This window comes from Manduca sexta, chromosome 16 (genome assembly GCF_014839805.1).
Source record: "Manduca sexta isolate Smith_Timp_Sample1 chromosome 16, JHU_Msex_v1.0, whole genome shotgun sequence".
In the NCBI taxonomy this organism is placed as follows: Eukaryota; Metazoa; Arthropoda; class Insecta; order Lepidoptera; family Sphingidae; genus Manduca; species Manduca sexta.
This window is the reverse complement of record NC_051130.1, coordinates 11531036-11555322: the sequence shown is the minus strand read 5'-3', so window position 1 is coordinate 11555322 and position 24287 is coordinate 11531036. Positions and strand designations below refer to the sequence as shown.

The 24287-nt window shown below is 37.6% G+C and overlaps 1 protein-coding gene across 2 annotated transcripts; it reads right to left on the bottom strand.

The window, feature by feature from the left end:
- Positions 1-406: 406 nt before the first annotated feature.
- LOC115453499 (calponin homology domain-containing protein DDB_G0272472) lies at positions 407-18456 on the bottom strand. Of its 2 annotated transcripts, XM_037439432.1 has the most exons (15): positions 18126-18456; positions 17608-17711; positions 15999-16070; positions 14821-14970; positions 14261-14459; positions 13491-13661; positions 12987-13150; positions 11855-11986; positions 11533-11613; positions 7198-7365; positions 6657-6782; positions 6050-6141; positions 2019-2205; positions 1254-1286; positions 407-636 (listed from the first exon to the last, which is right to left on the bottom strand). In XM_037439432.1, exons 1-15 carry the CDS (start codon positions 18217-18219, stop codon positions 577-579), a joined length of 1833 nt encoding a protein of 610 aa, XP_037295329.1. In that variant the 5' UTR covers positions 18220-18456; the 3' UTR covers positions 407-576. The 2 variants fall into 2 exon arrangements, with proteins under 2 accessions (XP_037295329.1, XP_037295330.1); XM_037439433.1 differs by lacking the exon at positions 15999-16070.
- Positions 18457-24287: the final 5831 nt, after the last annotated feature.

The following is a 24287-nucleotide window of genomic DNA, read 5'->3' as shown; positions in this document are numbered from 1 at the left end:
TTATAAAAGTATTATTTGAATAATTTAAACGTTTACGAAATAATAATATTAACACTAATGTGTTGTTCTTAATTCAAGCGGTTCGAGTCGTCTGCGAAACGATAGTTCTTAGTTTACCTACTGGTTTTCCCAGGTTGGTCTCGCGTATGCGAGAGCCTGTCTGGGTAGGTTCCACCGTAATGTTTATTTTTGTCATCAAGCTAAACTGTGTAACCGCTCTATGTTCCAGTTTAAACGACATTGTAGCTAGTATGTCATCACCTACGGTGAATCCCTCCTAGCCGAGTTTCAGTCATGGCGGCCGATCTCAGCGGAGATCAGCCATGAATGCAGAAGATATTATAGTGCACAAGTGTTTGTCCAATACATAGGTGCACTTTGTTTATCCACTCTGATATTTCGGTAAGACAATCTGACGTGACTTAACGTAGTGATTGTATTCTTCGGACATGAGCGGAGAGAGATTCGGCGCAGAACGGCTTTACATGCTTTCAGAGGCTTGGAGGTATCACACCACAAATAAAATCAAATAAAATCTAGCACAATTTACAGCCTTATATTTCTGGTATAATTCAATTAATCTTCATCTTCCCCTTCTTCGTCCTCATCTTCCTTCGGCTCGTCGGCGACTTCGGCCTGAAGATACAAACTGAAATTAGATAGAGTTGTGCAGAATTATCCAATATAAAACCTACAAAATTTAAGTATACACATACACGTTTTTACAACTAGTGAACCCAGTTTTCGTCGTGCGTATTCCGTCCCATGATGTGATTGGTGTGAATCTATCGCCATATCGGGCTCAAATTCAAAACGCCGGGCTGATACTGAGTAAAAAAATCTAATATCAATTTGCCCGACCTGGGCATCGAACCCGAGACTTCAGTACTGCAGTCATACCGTAATACAATTACGCCGCCGAAGCAATTAACAAAAACAAACTTTAAATACCTATTGATTTTAAATCGAAAATTGTATTCTGACGTTACAAATAACTACTATTTATTTTCTAACAACGTAATTTGTAGCTCTAACATTAAGATAAAAACAAACTATTGTAACATTAGTTTAAAAATACACATCATTTTAAGTCTACAATGATATCAATTAAACTAATTTGTCAGTTGGATCATTTCTATAAATAAATTCCAGTTATAGTATGAAGCTATAGTGATATTGTCACACACGCGAATACTTTCTATTTTAGACTATAATTTGTATATTTATTTATTTATTAATAGTAAAGTATTTACTTCTGCCTCCTTCTCCACTTCTTGTTCCGTGGCCTGCAGAAAAAAAGCAACATTTAAAATGTTTATAAATAGTATCTAGGTCAAACTACATTGTTCGTTGTCATTGGTCGGGGAATTACCAATATTATCGGGTTTTGTGATGTCGCGTTGGTGTTTCATTTCTTTCTTTAAGGCGATACCTCAAGGTCCATTTTCATACATTTTGTTTCGGCTTTAATCTGGGTAACTAAACAAGTATTGGCAAGTAAAGAATTTAAATTCACGTCTAGTTAGTGATTAGTTCTCGCAGTTGCGAAAAACTAATAATTAATAATCATGGATATTTCGGCCTTTACTTGCCAATACTTGTTTAGTTACCCAGATTAAAGCCGAAACAAAATGTATGAAAATGGACCTTGAGGTATCGCCTTAATTATAAAACATACATAATATCACGCCTTTTCTCTTTATACAGGGATAGGCAGAGGTGTAACAAAATCAACATTTCGTCATCTATGTTGAGGTCTGGGCTTGTCATTTACCGGACAAATCTTCAGACTCCGGAGAGATACTAATTAGAAAAACCCAATATCACTCCGACTCGGGACTCGACCCTGAGACCTCAGCGCGGTGTCTGTGCACGCAATACGTCATCCCGGCGGTAAATACATTTTTAATTTTTAGGTACCATTAGATAACACATACATTTTTTAATACAAAGGTATTCAGTATAAGAACATATGACTACCTTTTTAAGGTATCTACAGCTTAATACAAGATACATACCGCGATCTCCACTTCCTCAATGCTCTCCTCCTCGATATAATCGTCTCCGTAGCCCACGGGGAAGAGGGTCAGGCAGTCGCGCTCGCCCGAGTCAACGTCAGCGCTGATGTAGCACGGGTTCAAACCTGCCAGTTGCAGGAGTGCCAGGCTCCTGCGCCGCGACACCATCAGGGCCAGCCGGTCCTTACTGGGTGGTAGCAGGTTATTGGAGATGTATTTTTATATAAATAATCCTCATGTTTGTTGAATTTCAATATAATTTAGACGTATGTTTGCTATAAATGGCTGGCAGAATTTTACAAAGTCCTATTTTGATTTTTACTTATGTTTGCAAATGAGATTTCAAATTATCATGTTGGTAGAAATGAGAAAATACAATATGGTTCCTCCTTTATTAAAGTTTCGGGATTAATTTATTTTTATTGATAAAGACTTAGATTTATGTGAGACAAATTGAATTATAAAAAATTTGCGCAAAAAGATAACATATTATGAACATACCGAGAACCCCAAAAAGGGGTAACTTCTGCTGTATTTTCTTTTTATTTTTGCTAGAAATTTTAGGCATCCACAACTCTAAATCTAGGGTCTAAGATTCATGGACTAGTTATTGTACACAAACTAAATGATTCGCTCGATTGCGTAGCAGAGTCGTACAGCTTGATAGCAGCTCACGAGCTGGCATTTATGTAGCGAACTCTAATTTCACTGTAACTTCAGTGCGTAATCTCATGACGTCACACTGTGCAGTCGCGGAGGTTTCAAATCCGAGCTGTAAGGTTTTCATAGTGAGCTGTTACTTTCAATACTCGGACCCGGTAGGACCACATATACACCATCTCCGCCAGGTTTTACGATCACTTGCAGGTCGTAAAGTAATTATAGGCGCTGACGTTAATGCGTCATCTACTCTTTGGTATGGCAAATATCGATCCACCGATACCGATCGGCGTTGCGCCGTCGAAGATTTCATCGCAGAGATGAATCTTGGTATTCACAATACTCCCGATGCACCACCAACTTACTGTAGCCCTACGGGCGAGTCTTCTATTGACGTCACACTTTCTAGTGGAGACGTTCGACTTGATAGGTGGCGTGTCCTGCCGGATGCGTCATGTAGTGACCATCGCCTGATTGTGTACGAATTCTTGCCTAGATTGACACAAGGTTTTATTCATAACAACTATGATTTTAGATATAAAACTAAAGGGGCTAACTGGGACTTTTTTAGCTCTTTATTTGCTAGACATGCCAGAGATTTTACTCGCAATGATCTCTCACCTGAAACATGTGCTGAACTTATGTCGGCTACGTTCACATACTGTGCAGATGTTGCTATCGGTCGAGGTTCAATTACAAATACTCGTAGATGTGATTGGTGGAACGAAAATCTAGTCCACCTACGCCGAATTTTTCGTAGGGCGCGCAGGAGGTTTAATAGGCTTAAAAGCGTTGTGTCACAGGTGACACTTTTACATCTGCTTTTAATGAACTTAAAATTGCCAGGTCGCACTATAGAGCAGCAGTACAAAAATCGAAAGGTAATTTATTGCGTAAAATCGCCGCGCGGTTAGATAAGGAGGGCCCGTGGTCTTCTTTATACCAAGAGTTTAAAGCAAATAGACCAATTCATTTATCTTACATCGATAATATTAAATTTAATAATAGCTATACGACTGGTATTGAGGAGACTACGGAAGCACTGTTGCATTCACTTATACCCGATGATATCATTAATGACAACAATTATTACAACCAAATTAGAATGTGGGCCGCGGAATTGCCAAACTCTCCAGTCTCAAACCTTGCGACATTAGATGAATTTTATACCATTGTTGCATCTCTGCCGTTAAACAAAGCCTCCGGCGAGGATAAAGTGTCTAACAAGATGATTAAAGAAGCGTGCAAATCAGCCGGAGATTCGATACTATCTGTCTTTAACCGATGTATTGCTGAAGGTATATTTCCGCGAATATGGCGCTCCGGTTTCATTCGAATAATACCTAAAAGTGGCGACAAGGCTCCCGATGATCCCAAGTCATATAGACCTATTACGTTGTTACCATCTTTAGGTAAACTTCTAGAACGCCTCATTGTCCCTCGTCTGCTACCGGGCGGACCAGTATTTCACAAAAATCAATTCGGATTTACCATAGGTAGGTCGACTACAGACGCGGCAATATCGGTTAGAAGAACAGTAAGTATATCGGAACATAAATATGTACTCGGTATCTTCTTAGACATCTCCGGTGCCTTCGACAATGCGTGGTGGCCTATGATACTTCTTAAGTTAAAAATACGAGGCTGCTATAGGAATATATATTCCCTAATTTACTCATACTTCTCGTACGGAACATCCAAACTGAAACTCGGCCACCATGCCGTGTCGAAGTCGCTGAGTATGGGATGTCCACAAGGCTCAGTTGTAGGTCCTTATTTATGGAATTTAAGCTTCGATGATTTTCTTTCAATTCCCTTACCTGTAGGATGCACTTTAACCGGATATGCGGATGACGGCCTCTTACTAATAGAATCTAATAGTAGATCGGGACTTGAAAGTTTGGCGGATACGTGTTTACAATTAATATCTGAATGGGGTAAAAGAAATCGCCTTACATTCGCACCTCACAAAACGTTCCAACTGCTTTTAAAAGGTATATTAAAATCACCGCCGCGAATAAAATTTAATAATATTGTTGTAAAGAGGAAAGAATCGGTTTGTTATTTAGGTTTGATTTTAGAACGAAATTTTTCCTTTCTAGAGCATATAAAAACGTCGGGGAAAAATCAAAACGTAACTTTTACGCCTTGACAAGGATATCGACCTCTACGTGGGGACTGTCTTTCACTACGCTCAAAATCATCTATGGAGCGACTTACTTAGCTTGCATTACATACGGATCACCTGTATGGGCCGATAGGGCAACTATCGGTGCTGTGCGCAGGAAACTGCTCCAGAGTCAACGATTGGCGTTGATATTCTTGTGCAAGGCGTATAGAACTGTTAGTACAGAAGCTTTGCCTGTCCTCGCGGGTGTACTCCCTGTCGACTTGGAGGTACAGCGTCGCGCCGCTATGTATTACTCAACCAGAGAGGATATGGATAAAAAGTTTCTTACGTCTCGCGAGCTCTTAAGAATCGATAGACTATTTAAACCGCACACTGATGTACACAATGAGTTATTAAATGAATGGCAATGTAGGTGGGACTCATCTTCGAAAGGGCGTCATTTATATAAATACTTTCCGTACGTTCGCGATTGCCTAATTAAAACTTGGCTAGAAATAGATTACTGTGTATCGCAATTTCTTACCGGCCATGGTAATTTTAAGGGTAAACTGTTCTCATTTAGGCTGGTTGATTCTCCTGCGTGCCCATGCTCTAAACCTGGTTACGAGGTTGAACAATCTGCTCATCACGTACTTTGGGAGTGTGGTCTCTGGCATGAAGAGCGCAACATCATGTTAAATAGTATGCAAATAACATCTGGGGTTGTATACTACATGGACCTTGTTGAGACTAGACGGAATTTCCGTGCTTTCAGGCGTTTTTGCCATACCTATTGTAATCAAATCTAACAGCTCATGTGATAGGACCCTTTCATTTAATTTTATCCGTGGTGCTTTATAACTAGCTTATCTAGTTGTAAACGTCCCTATCCTTGAGGTTAAATCGCCTCCTTACATCATGATTTTGTCACCCGCATTGCTCTGGAGGGAAGTGGACAATTAATATTTCCAACTCCTCCCTATTTTTCTATTTGATTAATTTCGTTGCGGGATAATGACATATTAGTTTTCCCTGAGACTCGCCGAGCTTCACTGCTCGGTGTCACAAAATGCGTGCCACTGCTGATCCTGGCTTACAGGAGTTGTAGTGGTGGGTGTGAGGGCGGGAAAGTCTTGTCAAACTAAATGATTCATATAATACATACAGGTAGGTAAGTACGTACTACAGGTAATGAGTTATATTTACGTATCTGAAGTTGGGATCTACATGTGTGTTGCCAACATATTTAAAAAATACCAACTGTTTCCTGAGTCTTTCCATTTTATCGTACTGTTTGATCGTGTAGGCGATATGCTCGGCCGCGTTGGGGTCGTCCCCCACAAATATGCCCGTCTGCAAAATGCATTTAACGCAACATGTATTTTTATAGCGTTGTATATACTAGTGAATGACGTAGGTACTACGAGCAAGCCGTTCGCCTTAATTAAAACGTAGGGCCAAGCAACGTTTAATAACGTATTTTTTTACCAATAAAATTAACAAAACGTCTAATCACGTCTACCATAAATTTGCTATCATTTGGACTAATGCGAGAAACGTAAGAAACATTTATTCACATAATCCAATATATTCTGGGAATAAAATATTAATGTTATTTTCTTTCTTTTTTCACTATGTTTACAACGCCAGCAGCTCACTCGAATAGACGAATTCCTATTATTCCGAATATGTGAAGGAGTAAGACGACTAGAGCCACGACGTAGCAGAACTTTTTAAACGAATATTAAAATTGTATGAGCAAATGTGTCACACTGTAAGTAGACAAGGGTGGCGCTGGGCCGAACGAGTTATGAATGTACTTTGCTACTGTTATGAGGTCATATAAGTATTTGAATAGAATGCGTTACAGCAAGTATCTCGTCTGCGTACTGCGCCATCAGTTCCTGAACTTCATGGCGTTTGTCAATGTTGAACATCACCAACACGTGCGGTGGTAAATGCTCGGATTCTATAGTGGTGTTCTCTTGCACCATCTGCAACCAAACTACGCCTAAAATACCAGCAGTAAAGTCCAATATGTTATCTCATCTTCCATTCAGATATTTGTAGGACTGTAAAGATTTAGTTTTGCCAAAAGCAGTAGAGTCAAAAATGATTATTCATCTTTCGTTCAAATAGAGTAGGGCTGTGAAGATTTGATCTGTCAAAATTCTGAACTTTCTTCTCTTGAACTTACGACAAATTTGAGAAATCATTCGTCGTTGTCATCATTATCAACTTGTCGTTTGGTGGACTGGGTATCTGCCTATCATTAAGTACAGCTGAATAATGTTACCTGCATCCTATTCACAGCCAATATAATATATACTGTCCCTCGTTTACCAACAGCAAAGCTACTCTGAAATAAGTACTTATATAAAATAATTTATCAAATATGTTCCATCTAGCCTTAGGATAGAAGTAGGCAAGTCCATTAGCCTTGGCGAGGTCGTTAGGCGGCGAGTAGAGTCCCGGCACGAACAGTCCTCCCGGCGGGATGTACTCTTCGCCCTCGACGGACACGTCTGAGTGGAACTCCTCTTCTTCTTCCACTTTCTCCTCTTCTAGTGCTTCTGGCTGGATTAAGTAAAAGCGGTTTTATCGTCGATATATATGTACTACGTATTAGATTTGGCGTTCCGAATATTCACTGTGTTCAACTGAATTGAACTGCAATCCATTCAAACTGACTTTAGTACGGTCAATATTGACAGCTTGTGGTTGTGTACGACGTGGCGCTCATGATATAAGAACTCGAGTCTGAGTGTAAACTTGATTTTGAATAAAAATATTAGTCAAATAAGTAGAATTATTTGTTGTTCAAGTGAATAAATAGGTTATAATAGTGACGTTTTGGTTGCCATTTTAGTACAGATTTTGAACAAATAGTTTATCAGGACGTTCGTGTCTATAGAATATACGTCAATGGATTTTATACATACATTTTCCGGGAGTCAAGAATAATTACCTACCTCTATTCAAAGTTACGATTCCATTGTCCAATAATTTTTAATAGTTCAACAGTTCTTAAAAGACTTATGTTTCTACAGATTGTCTCGCAGTGGCGAAGCGTCCATACAAGCCGATTCCCAGCGGCTTCCCTTTTAGGTTTTCAGCTATACTAAACAATATATTTAATAGGAAAATTTAAATTTACAACATATTAGACAATAATTATAATAGCTTAACTTATTAATTAATGATTACTTAATAATGACATCTATCGGCCAGTAGCCCGTTGTTTGATAATTTAATCGATATCGATTACTTATTTTAAATAACATTAGATGGCGCACCTTGTATTTAGTTCCCCAGAAATTCCGTTAGCAAAGTGAAATTGTGACGCCACAGGCGCAAGGTAACCCGCTGTCAAGCGGCTTAATGTCGTAGTATGTTTTTTTAACATAGATGGCAGCACTTTGTATGACTTTCTATGCCAGTGTTTGTCGGAATCGTGCGGAAAATATGGGCAAAGGGAACCCGAGCTAGTTTGGCTTCACGTTAACCGACTTGGTATAATTGTCACTTTTTACCTCAGAACAATGACAAGCATAGAAGTAACACTATGACATTTGAGTGTACTCTGTCTTAGACAGCAAGAAATTTTATTGTGTTGCGATGCCTTCTGATATCTATCGATATCGATAGATGCTTTGTCTATCGGTTATGGTAAATTCACAGACCTGCTAAAATAAACACTTTTCGGTCAGTCAACTACAAACCGTTGCAAATTGCTATTTTAGATAAAGGCTAAAAAAAGATATCAAAATCCTGATTTAGTATTCAAGTACCAAAAGAAGTCTGGGTATATAAAAGCACTCGTTAAGATGCTGTTTAATTACAATAAACTATAGAACTACCGGCTTTCTTCGAGCTAAATTTTGTTCAAGTTTCATTTGCAATTTACAGCAGTTTCCATGCCTTCCGAAATGTCATTCAAACAAAAATGGTCAAGCATTTAGATTATTAAATTAAGAAAATGTTAGAAATTTCGGAAGGAATGGAAACCGCTGTAAGTAACAAACAAGGGGAAATCCAGTACGCCTTCTGTTCTTTTCTGACTTTCTTAGGGATTAAAAGATACCCAAGAGGTGTGATTTGACAGAAGCTACTAAAATGGGACAGTAAAATTAAAACACAGCGGTATTATTCATGTCACATATGTTTGTAAAATAAATTGATTTGATTTGATAACTTATTTCAATGTTAATAAAACTTTGTCGAAATGCTTAAAGCAAACACGGTGCTGTTTTTTCCAATGCCAATTGGGACGAGCTATGGCAACGATCCATATTTGCCTCATAGCATCATCTGTGGGGAATCTGCAATGAAACACATTGTATGAAACACACTATGAAAATCAGATAGTTTCCACAACCCCTAGCCTTCGCGCACGGTTTCCAAGTGGCTTTTACCACTACACCACCGTATATTGAAAGGAAAAGGCAATTTTGCAAAATAGTAAACTACAATATACTAACATCTATGTTATCGACAGAATATGCAGCACAACACTATTGAACACGACTACGTAAATTGGTAAAAATTAAAAATACTTAATAATGACTGGATCGAATGGCCAACAGCAGATTATAATATGACTACAGCATAATAAAGTATAATTAATAACACTTTTTGCACGTATATACAGGGTTTAAGCAAATATATTAGGTTTTTTGTTTACTCACCGATGGAAGCTGATGATTTCAGTTTCATTTTCTTTACGAGAAAAATGAGAATTACACCCCACAATAACGCAGGCCATTGCTTTTTCGTAGGGCTATATTATACTTAAACAGCACTGTGTATTTATTAAAATTAACAACAAAAATATTATAAAACATGTAACCACTTTTGAAAAGCACGCGCTGAAGTACTTATAGCGTAACTAAATTGTGTAGGCGCGTTTGTGACATTGTTTTGAGGTTGGAAAGTTGGAACATTTGACATTTTTCATTTTTTTGGCTTTTTAATTCGGCATCGTAAAGATGACCAAAGGTAACCATTGGATAATTTTAAAGTGTACGAAAGCCGACTTTCTTTTCAACGGTTTTGGCCTATTTGAAAAAAAGGATAAGTCTATGAGGGTAATTTAGATTCCTTCTATGCTTGGTTTTGTTCTGAGCTTTTTACGTCCTTCAAACGTCATATTTTTTTATGCTACCAAATTGCGGTGTTTGTAAATTGTCATATTCATTTTATTTTTTGATAGTTCTGTGATATTTAGTTACCAGCGTTTATTTAGAAACTACAAGTAAATGTGTATTATAATGGAATTCACTACCTGTGATCAGTTGAATGTCTACCTTTACGTAAGTATATACTAATAATATTATTAGTCTGTGATTTCACATATTAGTATTTAGATGATTAAATATTTGAAGTAGATCTGAAAGTTTTTGATTTCAGACACAAAATGTTTGTTAGAAGAAAATAAATATTATATTTTACTAAATTTAAAATAGCACCACGATACAAGCAAAAGTTAACGAATAACCTTTCTTGATTATTAAATTGAGTTTAATTATATAAGTTTATCATGTAGGTACACGCTGTTGGTCTCTTTGGCAACCGTGATCCCTATTTCTATAAGGGGAAATTACATTTACAGTTTTTTTTTTGAAAATAAACAGATACTTATAGGGAGGTAGTGTGGTTATAATTTTAATACTTACTTTTATTGTTGTTATAACAAATTAATAGGTAAGTACGTATATTTGTGATCAATGGAAGGAGAATTATCTACATTTATTGTTCGATTTTATGAATGTTTCAATTATTTACGCATAATAGGTAATTTAGTAGGTATGTCAACGTTTGTCGATTTCGATTCAAGATTAATCCGTTGTCTTAGTTTTTGTTTTCCAATAAATTGCCCCCGATATCTTAACTGACTTTTTATACCGGGTTACCTTTTGAAAAATTTCACCCTTCGCCACTGTTGTCTCGGTGACGTAGTTGCATGACGGTACGACTGCAATGCCGAGGTCGAGACCTCGGCATTGCAGTCGTACCGGTTCCTCATCCGGTTATTGAACCTCAGGAAATGATATCGGGTTTTTCTGCTCATTATCAGCCCGGAGTCTGGAATTTGTGCCTGATATGGCGATAGGCTCGTTCGCTGTCACATCATTGGACAAAATACACATGGCAGCAAGTGGGTGCTCCAGTACTCCTACGGGGTCAATAGGTGTGTGTATGTCTGTATGTTTCTAAAGAAACTTATTTTTTCAGGGAAAGAATAAAGAGACTGCCGTGCTCGTGTAAAAAACTACACAAAAACTATGGATCCCGGAAAGAGAAACACTTACGTGGTCCACTTTGGCACTGATACTAATATCTTATCATTTGTTGGCGATAGAATATTACTGCTGCTAATAATAATTAAGCGGCGATAGCCTAGTTGGGTGTGGAACGGACTGCCGAGACGAACGTCCGCAGGTTCAAATCCCAAGGGCACACACCTCTGACTTTTCTAAAATCATGTGTGTATTCTTTGTGAATATATCGTACGCTTTAACGGCGAAGGAAAACATCGTGAGGAAACCTGCACAACTGACAAGTTCTCTATAGGAATTTCGAAGGTGTGTGAAGTCTACCAATCCGCACTAGGCCAGCGTGGTGGACTAAGACCTAATGCCTCTCAGTAGTGTCGGAGGCCCGTGCTCAGCAGTGGGCAAGTATATAATACAGGGCTGATATTATTATTATTATTAATAATAATTGATATTATTCTTTAGTTACCTCTTCAGTGGCCTCGGTCTCCTCTTTCTCCTCTCCTTCCATTTCTTCTTCATCCCCTACAGGTTCTGGTTCCGCTGGTAACTAAAGCATAATAGCATTATAGTAAGTAGTAATAGTTATGCTTTATTGATTTAGACGTAGGAATCGAGATAGTTTGTACTTTGTGTAGTCAACATAGGAGTTAATTGTTTCACTGAGTAGGATGCGCAGGAGAAGACGATGTAGATGCGTATTAGTAGGACGGTAGAAGATTTCTAGACTGGGATAACGCTGGGTAAAAGAAGACTGAGTAGTCGACAGGCATAAATCTAGAATCACTTACGCCAGCCTGGATCCTGGCCATTCTCTCCTCTTCTTGGCGTTGCTTCTCCTCTCGTTGCCTTTCTTCCTCTGCCTCGCGCGCCAACCGAGCTTGTTCCGACGCCAGGCGCTCGGCATCTTCTTTTTCCTCACGCTAATATTTACGTTAATTAGCATTAAGAGCGTGTTGTGTAGAAATTACCAACGAACTGGTCTATATGTAATTATAAATGTCAGAAATGTCAGGAAATGTCAGAATGTTTATTTTTTGTGTTTATTGTTTTGTATGAAATAAAACATGTAAATTTCTGTACCTGTTGTAGCAATAATGAATACTTTTAAACAAGGCAATTAAAAGGCATAAATAGAAATACAATAGCATAGTCGGTGCCGTATGGATAATAAAATTTAATGTCAAAAGACAATAATAATATTTTATTTACATACATGATACAATACAGGTTTTAAAGGACGCTGACCTAGTTAAGGGCATCGCCAAGGAGAGGGGGGGGGGGTAGGGTGTGGCAGCTGCCCCTCCCTAGAGACAAGTTGCCAAATATAAAGCAACAAAAGTTCTAAGTCTTTGACTTGTTTTGTTTGATCGATCATTCCCGTATGTCGAAACTCGAATGAATTCACCAATTACATTCCTAATATTCCGTCCGTTCCGTGAGGGGCAGTGGGGGAAGAACATATGCTTTCGAATTTACCATTCGAATATACCACACAATTCATACTTTTTTCATACATACATAACATCACGCATTTATCCCCGAAGGGGTATGCAGAGGCGCAACTAGGGCACCCACTTTTCGCCAAGTATGTTCCGTCCCATGATGTGATAGGGGGCGAGCCTATCGCCATATCGGGCACAAATTCCAGACTCCGGGCTGATACTGAGCAGAAAAAACCCAAATATCACTTTTCCCGACCCGGGATTCGAACCCAGGACCTCAGAGCGCTATTGTACCGGGCATGCAATACAACTATGCCACCGAGGCAGTCAGTAGTTAGTCAGTCAGTACTTTTTTTATTCTCCATATCAATTTGCCCCCTCTTAGATCATCGGCTGGCGACGCTCTTGGACCTAGTGCAGGTCGTAGAATTTTCGAAATACTTACGACATTGTAAACTGATATTCCATCAGAACTCACAAGTTTCTGCATCCTAGCCTCGTATCGCTCACGGCGGACCTCCCTGGCAGACTTGCTTATCGTCGCGTACCGTTCGTATGCTGGTATCGGAGGCACCTGCTTCTCTGGAGGAACGTCCTCCTTCGGCTCGGGAATCTCCACGTATAGCGCGTGACGAAGGAGTTCTGGCGGGAGAGATAAAATTAGAATAATATCACATGCCTTTATCTTTTTAGGGGTAGGCACCTGCCTACCTGTTACATCGACGAGTAATAGACGAGTCCATTGCAATTTACCAGGGACAATTTCAGTCTTTCGCCTGATATTGAGAAGAAACAAAGTCAAACAAGCCTACCTATATATAGTCAGTCTAATAATTATCAGAATTCGTAACCCGAAACCACTGCATTCTAAAGAAATTTGTTCCTAGGTACTTCACAAATTATAAAACTTTTGTCAGCATTTAAGACAGATTTTTAGTCAAAATCATGAAATTAAAATTCTTCATCGGATAAAGGAACTTACTAACAAAGTCCCGGTTGTCCGTATCATACATCCTGAACATCACCACCAAAGCCTCCCCGTTGAGAAGAGCGTGGAGACACGCCTCGTTTGGGTCGATGTCGCTCATGTACAACGCTTCTTTAGCCCCCTCCTCAGTCAGTTGGAAGGTTTCTTTTGCCCCTACTTGTATATCTGGATTAATAATTGTAGTGTATTAGGGATATTCACTAATAATAGAGGCCGGCAATTGCTTTTACCGCGAAACTTGTTTATTGCGAGAATGAATAATGAATTGACAATTGACAAGAGAACATAGATAATAAAACAGATTAAATTAAATTGGACTTTTACTCAACAAGAATGCTTATGTTATTGAACCCATTGTAATAAAGAGGGAAAGTAGTGTAATTTATTACAATTGCTTGTCTTATTACGTATCCACGCTAGAATTGCAGAAAAAAAACGGAAAACTATCAGAACTATTGGAATTTAGATCCCACGTCACACAGGCCAAAAAAATTTGGTTGACTGCACAATCGATCATTCAAGGTGTTTACCAAAGATATTCTACTCCTATATTACCCTTGTACAGTATTAGGACCAGAAAAGCTCTATGTCCAGCATTGGACTGATAATGAACCAGCGAAACTGAGGGGGGGACAAACTACGTATCAAATAGCGGAACCTCGATCCCTCCCACCCTATGAGAAACAGTTTACCATCTTTGTGTACTTAACAATAAAAACTCGTGTGATTAATTTGGAAAAAAAACCAGCGAATCTGCTACTAACTGATCATATCCCACTTCTCGTACAGATCGTAGTGCGCCTGGTGGCAGTGTGGCCAGAACATGATGAAGTTCATCCTCCTGACGTGCCGCGCCATTCGCTCGTTCACTCTCTTCTTACGAGCCGCTAGCGTCAGCACGCGGAGTCTCTCCACCGTCTCGCGGTGTTCCTCCTCGAGTTTTAGTTCAACTTCGATTTTTTTCTGGCGGAATATAAAATAGTTGCGTGATCATCTTATGTTAAGTGACCGTTGTCCATGATCAAAGACAGAGTAATCGTAGTTGGTCCATCTTTAAAGAGGCTAAATGGAAATTAGAAAGGGCGAGGAAGTTTATTGGTTTTTCGGCCAATATATGCCCATTGCTCAACTTGGTTATAAGAGCTAAAATATGCTGGAGTCTAGAGTTTAGAACAACTGATAAGATGTCAATTAAGAGTCGATATCGAAAGTAGAACAATCAAATTAATTATGACTGTATAACTGATCACTGATGGGATCAATATCATCATTAATTTTGCCTGTAAACCTGTCTACCGTAGGATAATTTCTGAATATATCTTACAGCTTCTTCAGGGAGCAAATGAGTGATCTCCTGCTTGGGCCTCTCGACGCCGGTCGCGATCTCCTTTTGCATGTGCGCCAACTCTTCCTCTATGATGCGACACAGCTCTATGCCGTTCGCGCCGAACATGGCGCGCGTTAGCTTGCCTTTCTGAGATAATGCATGACGTTGGTTAACAATTCGATACACAATTTGAAAATGGAAGACATTTAGTTCAAAATTCTGAACCACATGACAAAGATTGATACCAAAGATTGGTACAAGAGTAGTGCTTATAATAATTAAATACAGGAGTGCCGCCGAGGCAGTTCCATTTAATTGAAACAAAGAGGTGTCCTGTTACCTATATGCGGGTATATGTCATTCAGGGTCGGTAGCCTCAATGTTGTTTGGCGCCTTGCAAGTTTAAAAAACTGGTCTGTGGTAGCTACCCTCGAGGAGCGCACATTGTTCAACGCCCTTGACCGCTTTATTTTTAGTCATCTATAAATACAATAACTGACGTTGCGATCAGCATCTGTCTGTTTATTTCCGAACTCGCTCTAAATAGGCTAACGGATTTAAGTGTGCATTTCACCTTTATTTGATAATACTGTACAAGAAACGACGATAGCATAGTTTGCTGTGGAACGGACTGCCGAGTCCAATGTCAATAGGTTCAAAACCCAAGAGCACACATCTCTGACTTTTCTAAAGTTATGTGTGTATATTTTGTGAATTATCGCTTGCTTTAACGGTGAAGGAAAACATAGAGAGGAAACTAAGAATTTAGGGGTATGTGAAAACTGGTAATTCAAACTAGGCAAGCGTGGTGGACGGCCTTATCCCTCTCTATAGTAGAAGAGGCCCGTGGCCAGTCGTAGGATGGTATATAATACAGGGCTGATATGTTATATTGCACAAAAAGCTTCCTAAATGACAACAGGTAAAACCAGTATCGGAATCCATTGTATTCTTAAGAAGTAAACCAAAAACCAGATGGACAGACGCGAGAAAAATTTAAGGATCATTAGCACAATTTTCGTAATAATAAATTTATCATCACCAAAATAACAAACTCTTAATCGAGATGATAGTGATTTTTATACATACTTGTGACCGCATCACGTAAATTGCATCCATGCGAAGCAAAAAACTGGCGAGTGTCTAGTACCCTATTAAATAATACTAAATATTACCACAATGAAGAGGAAAACTGGTTCGCTCTTATCTTTGAACCGCGAGAGAGCCGATATGTTATCGGCTGCAGCCTGCAACAAAACGGAAATACTTTTACGAAATTATATATCTAAGTACACTGTGTGCGATTTATGTTATTGGAGCGAAGAATATGAAAGACATAGACGTTGTTTGCTGATAGTAGGATATATTTTATATCTGCTCTGATAACGATCACTGTACACCAGATCTCTAATTCATAGACTTTTTTTATCTAAGGACGTAGTAAAACTGTGATAACAAGTCTGTTTCTCAGTGCTGACGGCATGGCAGGCTTCGCAATGCGGATCTCAATATTAGCCAATCACAGCGGTCTTATGTCTACGGATTGCGAAGGCTGCCATGACGTCTGCACTGAGAAACAAACTTTTGACACAGCTTTACTCCGTCCTTTGATAAAAAGCGTCTATGAATAAAGGGGAAGAAGGTGTTAAAACCCACCATAGTGACCTACGTAAGTGTGGCACGCTCCGGGATAAGCCTGTGTATATCCAGTTCCAGTAGGCCGCCATAATTGTATCGTCTGCTGAGGGGTAATCATCCCTCGTCAGTCGAAATTCTATCGGACCCACTCTACTCACCATCAGGTGCAGTGTGGTCACTTTGCTGTGATCGTATACAAAATAAAACTTACATGATTTTTACAGTTAATATGATATAATACAGTATAAACTATGTGATGATATTTTATATTGTACACTTAGTTTAATTTGATAAATAATTTTCATTGGATATTAAAATTGATTGAAATAATAATAACAATAATAATATCAGCCCTGTATTACATACTTACCCACTGCTGAGCACGGGCCTCCTCTACTACTGAGAGGGATTAGGCCTTAGTCAACACGCTGGCCTAGTGCGGATTGGTAGACTTCACACTCCTTCGAAATTCCTATAGAGAACTTCTCAGATGTGCAGGTTTCCTCACGATGTTTTCCTTCACCGTTAAAGCGAACGATAAATTCACAAAGAATACACATATGACTTTTTAGAAAAGTCAGAGGTGTGTGCCCTTGGTATTTGAACCTGCGGACATTCATCTTGGCAGTCCGTTCCACACCCAAGTAGGCTATCGCCACTAAAGTTGATGACGGTATTCAATAAAATAAAAATATAAAATTCGCTTGTGCAGCGCAAACCCACGCCAAAATAGCCCCTCGCGTTTATAGTGGCGCAAACACAAGAGCGCGTCGCAAGAGTTAATTACAATACATTATTTTTGGAATCGCACTCGATGTGCATCAAAACCGTTTATAGTAACTCATATTAATGCATCTGTCCTTGTTGACATCCTTTATTTGAAAATAAACAACTATGACTTCACTCACAACTAAATAATTCACATATAACATTTATTTAGCGCGTTTTGGATACGAAAGAAACGTGAATTGTTACGTTTTGATACAAACCTGTTTAAATACTATAGGGTCTTTTTTTAAATATTCACACACAAGAACAATCATTTAATATTATTCTACATTGCTTGATCTAACGTGATCTCTACTTGATAATGCGTCGTCCACCTGTAAAAGGTTTAAGGTCATGAGACTGTATTAGAGACCTTACCTTTGCCATGGCTATCAGATCCATCCCAATCTCCATCTTGCCCTTTCTTATAGCATTACCGGTAGCCAAACACGGTCCGCAAAATTCGGAATACACTTCCATACCTACAGGAAATAACAATTTGTTACAAAAAAAAGTTTTATACAATATTGTAGGCAAAGAGACTGCTCCGATAGTAATTCGAGTGGCGTCTAGTGTAATAGTCACTATGTGTGTGGCGTCTAGTGTAATATGTTCGTAACTGCATATAGGTACATAAACTGATCCTGGAACGCGGCATCCCACGTGGGACATTATGACGGGTTTCACACCTTGTGTACGGTGGTCGCTATCTAGGTAGATATAAACATCCTACCACCACCAAAAGCGGAACCATATTAGGCGGACGCATGAAGTCGCAAAGTTATCAGAATAAAGTTAGTTCGGCTTACCGATAACATATTTTTATTAGTTTTGTTGATGCGCAGTTATAGTTTGAGATCATTTTTTGAAATTCTGATGAAAAAAAAAATACTTACAAATTAGCTGATTTGCATGCGCTATGATGTAGTTCTCAAAATCTTCGTCGTTTTCGATCACATCTTGTATCGAAACCTGTCCTTTGCGCGCCATTGTAAATTAAATAACACGAAATGTTTATTCTCGTTTTACAATAATTGTGCAAATGTCACTTGGACACTGCTAGAGTGTTGTCACCTCAGGTTGTCACAAAAATAAAAAGAAAAATCTGATGAAAACCTTCAAAGAGAATTATAATATATATGGACCTTCCTTATAAGTATATTTGTGAAGAAAACATAGTAGTGATTACATTATCTATGAAAGAAAACAGAATAAATAATTTTATGAAAAAAAATATTGAAGAAACTACAGAAAAAAATATTATATATGTGACGCGCATATTGCGGGTTAAGCACTCCGGCCGTAAGCGTGTGCGCCCGCACGGTTAAAGATGTGTCCTGCATTGAATCGGGCGCGAAGCGATGTCACACCACGCTCGCGGTCCGCGCCCGCGCGCCCGCCCGCCCGCGCGATTCCCTCGCGCGCCATTCTCGTCGACAGTCGCGGCCAGGGTATGTCACTCTCAAAGAGTCACTCTATTTGTTTTTGGTCTAACCTCAAATTAATTTTGTTGTAAGATACTTTCAGTTAGATGACACTGGAAATAAGTTTTCAAAACACTAATCATGCCTTTTATCCCTATTTATAAAATAATTATGTACGTAATTAAATTAGATAAGTAAAAACATAAAAACAAATGTCAGAGGCTATTTTAATTAATTAAAAAAAATATGCATTACTGAAAATTCCGAACGAAATACGATAAATAAATTGACTGAAACAATGACAGAGATTGTGGCAAGTCGTCTGACACAATTTCAAACGAGTTGCCACAATATCTGATGATTGTTATTAAATGGTAAAATATTAAAGTTCTCCTTCTGTTGTAACATGACAACTGAAGCTTAATTTAATTTTTCCATTTTATTAATACAATTATAAACAAAACAACGCATACTTTTTAAATTTTATTCTAGTTTCCAATAAATTACATATCTATTTTCTCATAAGCATGTTAAAATATTTATTGCATTAAGTGGCAATATCACCGCCTTGTTTCCGTAATTTGAATTCCGGTTGAAAATTTTCAAATTTCCCATTGCAGTTTGTGTGCGATAAGTTCGATTACGATTTCCTAAATAATGAAAGAACTTTGCTTATTCTAACAGTGATAGTACTCATTAAAATCGTACATAATATTTACTTAGTCACCGCGATGGCGAAATCTGCTCATTTAAATAGTCTTTTTTAAAATACGTGTGGGAATCTGCATACCTCAAAATTATGCGATATTCATTTTTGATTTTAAACTATGAAAAATTTGTTGGTAGACAAGATTGTCGTTATTACGTCATCTTGGTTCAATATACTTATTTTGGTTTAACTATTGAATAAACAAATTTCAGAGCTGTATCTCTAATGGACTAATTCCTAGCATTTGTATTGTGTTATAAATACATGGCATCATTTATTATTTATTATATTTTAATAAATTATTGTATTATTTTTCAGGACCATTACATTATGTCCCTAAAGCAACTAGTTATAGGTGGAAATCCTGGCAGGACAAATCGTTTCAAGTTTGAATTAAAGTTCTCGATAAAACTCTTAACAGAGGACAAGAATATACATAAAAAAAACTTGCGGTACACATATACATAAGCACTTTGAGAGCTGTTATAAATTATATATTGGTGCTTTATGTAGAACTACATTTCCCACTTTGAATCTAGGTAAGATGTTTTCCACATGTTGCGCCAAGAAATTTACAGGTTGAACTGATTCAGATACTTATATATTATATATCTCCTTAAAAGTGCTTAGACTAGATGTTGTACCCTTAGATATATCACACTGACGGCTTACGATATATCACACTGATATATCAAATGCATAATGAATTCGCTGTAAATTCGCGGCGGGCGTGCAGCGAACAAGCCGTGGGTGCGTAGCGTTCACGCAGCGGGCTCACAGTTGGCTACGCATTTTGGACAGTTAGTACTAGAGTGAATTCAGATGAGGAAACATTTCTATTAGCTTTGTTAATTGGAAAAAGTAACTAAAAAAAGGGATATTGCCGTGGTTACATGCCACCGTATTAAAAAAAGTATGTAAGTTGGGACTAAAAGTACAGGCGACAGCACAACAGCAGCCTGAGTGCTTACTAATATAATTTTATTAAATTTTTTTTATAATGTGTGTATAATATATGTCTGCTAAGCGAATTTGGCACACGGACAAAGTTGCAATAATATAAGATAGGCTGGGTGCTTTTTATCCCCTGGATAGTATTTTAATTGTGAATCTGATTATAAAATAGACAGTGCTATGCATCGATACTGTTATTTAGGCATTTTTCTAGCGGGAAGGGCTTTTAACGTGCGTGACACTACGAGAAAATCTTCTCTAAAGATCTCGGCTTTCACTTTTCTGTCCGTTCATGTCTCTCATATCGAATTATGTTACAGAACATTATACACCGGATATTCATTTCATGAAAACATGGATTTAATGGCCGAAAGAAGCACATATCTCACCGGTAATGCTATATACATATCTTACTTAAAGTTGTGAAAATGTTTACTTAAACTTTTTAAAATTTAGGATGTTAATTTTGACAAATCACACTAATGATGAGGCTAAGGTATAATCGTTATTGAACGTATTCGATTATCGATTACCATTTTTATAAAACTTGATATCGATAGTTGTATAATTATTTGGTATGTTCAGATGATATAAATATTTTTTTTTATTGAATTATCTATTTATTATTGGTAAGCCATTTCCATTTACGTTTTTTTTAAACCCTACACCACTTGCAGTTATCATTGTGTTAACTATTTAAAATCCTGAAAACATTAGATATATTAATTATAGATTTTTTTACCAATAAATGTGATAAATTACAAACAACTCGAATATTTGCAAAAAATAAGATAATTAAATCTAAATACAAATTTTTATATTATCGATTTATTTTATTTCAATGGCGATTTGCGATAGTCCGTGATTGTTCATTATGATAATGAGTGGCACTTCAAAATAAAATATGATATTACCTGTAGTAAATTTTACCGAAAAAAAATACGAAACTTCATGTGAAGGAGCTGTCAAAATTACCATCCTATATTTGATAACGTATAGTTACTAATTAGAATTTGGTAGGACATGACATGAAAAAGAGTTTATAAGAGTAACCTCATTTTAACATTGAGACGGTACAATGTCCTACTTCAAATTAGGCGAGGCGTACTGAGGCGAGGCGCTTTAATGTGCGCCTTACAGTATTTTGTAATGATAACACTCAAAATACTTTCCTCTGACTCGCGACTCGAAACGCAGTACCATAATATTCATTGTAAAATAACGTCCTATTGTAATTGTCTACCTCTCTGTCCTCGTCCTATAGTTAACCACGGAGAATGAGTAACGCGACTGCCGCGACATAAAGTTTAAAGTAGTACAATATATAATTTTGAGCCACTCTTCCTTTTTGACGTTATGTACGGGACAAATGTACCGCTTCTTATATGTCCTACTCAACAAGTTACTTTTCCTTGCTCGAACAGTAATATTCATTAATGTTTTATTTTTCAGATATTACTAAAGTATTTTCGGACCATATCTACTGCCTTACAAGTAGGTCCCGAAGACACGCGGTATACAATACTCAAATTGGTTTATTCCAAAAATATAAAACATTTACGAAAGCGAAGGGAAGACGATTTTCACCAGAGGAAAAAAAATTGTCATTGTCTTTATTCAAAAAAAACGTCCTAAATGTTACAAACTTTTATGCAAGTATTTTACTCTACCGTCATCAAGAACTGTAAAACGAGTACTAAGCCAAATTAATATAATCGCAGGAATAAATCCTATAATTTTCCACTGTTGGAAATAAAGGAAAAAGATTGTTTTTGCTCTGGTCTTTTTGTCTGTGTCATATGATCCATACAAAGATACAAGAGTTTGCTTCACATTAAAAATGCTCTTTTTCTAACTACGCTTTGGTTTTTATAATAAAAGGCATAAAAAATATTCTAATCAGCCAATAGCATATTATTTCACAAATGGACTTAATAAGATAGAGCTAAAAATATTAATACGAACTGTCTTGGAAGATGCCATTGATGCTGGGCTTAACGTAATCAACACAACATGCGACCAGGCACCCGTTAATGTCGGTCCCATAACAGAGTTGGTTAAAGAAAGATGTAACTAAAGCTGTATATTTACGGAAAGGAAAAGACTGGTAACATGACATAATACGCGTTAAAGGACAAATAACAACCCCGTTTATGAGCTGTTGCGGCTGAACATTTAACGGCAAGAGCAGAATTCCAGCAGAATGTCGTCAGTTAGTACATTTCACACTTTTACTTAACAATTTATTTAATTCATTGAACGGGTGTAGCGATTTTTATTTATTGTAAACTAGCTTTTGCCCGCGGCTCCGCCCGCGTGATATATAGTTTTTCGTTTAAATCTCTCAAAAGTTATAAAGTTCCCCCCTTTTTGATACAGTTTTCATTACTGCTCCGCTCCTTTTGATCATAGCGTGATGATATATAACCTATAGTCTTCTTCGATAAGTGAGCTATCCAGCACTCAAGAATTTTTCAGTCCGAAGCAGTAATTCCTGAGAATAGCGCGTTCAAACAAACAAACAAATTCTTCAGCTTTATATAATAGTAAAAAGTATCCTACGTCCTTTTCCTGGTTCTAAGCTACCTCCCCACCAACTTTCAACCAAATTGGTTTAGCCGTGCTTGAGTTATAAACAGTGTAACTAACACGACTTTCTTATTATATAGTGACAGGGAGCTGCTGAGGGATTAGCCCTTAGTCCACCACGCTGACCCAGTGCGGATTGGTAGACTTCACACAACCTTGAAAATTCCTCTAGAGAATTTCCCAGGTTTGTAGGTTTCCTCACGATGTTTTCCTTCACCGTTGATGCAAGCGATAATTCACAAAGAATATACACATAATATTTTTAGAGAAGTCAGAGGTGTGTGCCTTTGGATTTGAACCTGCGGACATTCGTCTTGGCAGTCCGTTTCATAATCAACTAGGCCAACGCCGCTTTTTCTTTGTTCACGTATTGTTTATTATTATTTATACAGATATTTTTTTATCTTTCACGTTCATATTTAAATGGTAAAAGGTGCTGCCCTTGCTGTCCCATCTTAAAAATAGAATATGTATCTACAAAAATGATTAGCAGTCTCATAAGATTGATTTCTTGTGACTACAGTGTTTACGGTCCCTTACTAAAAGATCCTTTAAAATTACCATAAGGGCAAACGACTTTGATTTGAGTTTAAAATAAATAAATTATCAAGTCCAAGTGTGATTCTTTTTACTGATGTATCCTTCATGGACAACAGCTTCAGCGTAAAATTGACATTTCAAAATGTTAACGTGCCTTAAACAAAAATACCATTTCTTAATTTTTCTACTCTGAGTACGATTATGTATTTTTCATATTTTTTGAATACTTAATTTCAAAGAAACAAAAAATAAAAACCGAGAAATTCTTGATGACGTCACACATACAGTTGAATAAAGTTGTTCCTTGGTCCACCTTTCTTTTATTAAAAAAACTAAGACATCGTCATTTATCAATGTCAAAAGATAATATTATGCCGTCGCCACAGATAACAAAAATATTTGAACTCATGTGTGGCACGGGAATTTTCGTATTTGTGCAAAGTTTGTTCAAATGTTTACGTATTATATTGTCATTCGGTATCGGTTTTACGACCACACATCAAGCGTTCAAAGTTATCGAGTTGCTTGAATGAGAACTGATTATATATGGAAACCTAAAAGTAAAAGCCATAAAAATTTTAATTTGGTCAGTGTCTGTAATAGAATACAAATACGCAAATACCCGTGCCAAACATGAGTTCAAACAAGTGTTCTAATATTTGTCTGTGTGTGGCACCGGCAAAGACGTTTTACAAATAGACGCGTCATAGACTAACAAAATTGCACATAAAACGGCGCACTATTCACTATAGCATCATGACTGTACATATAATTACAAATTGGCTCGATGAAGTCTTTTAGTTATACAGGTGTCAAATTAACGAAGGACCAGCTATACCAGG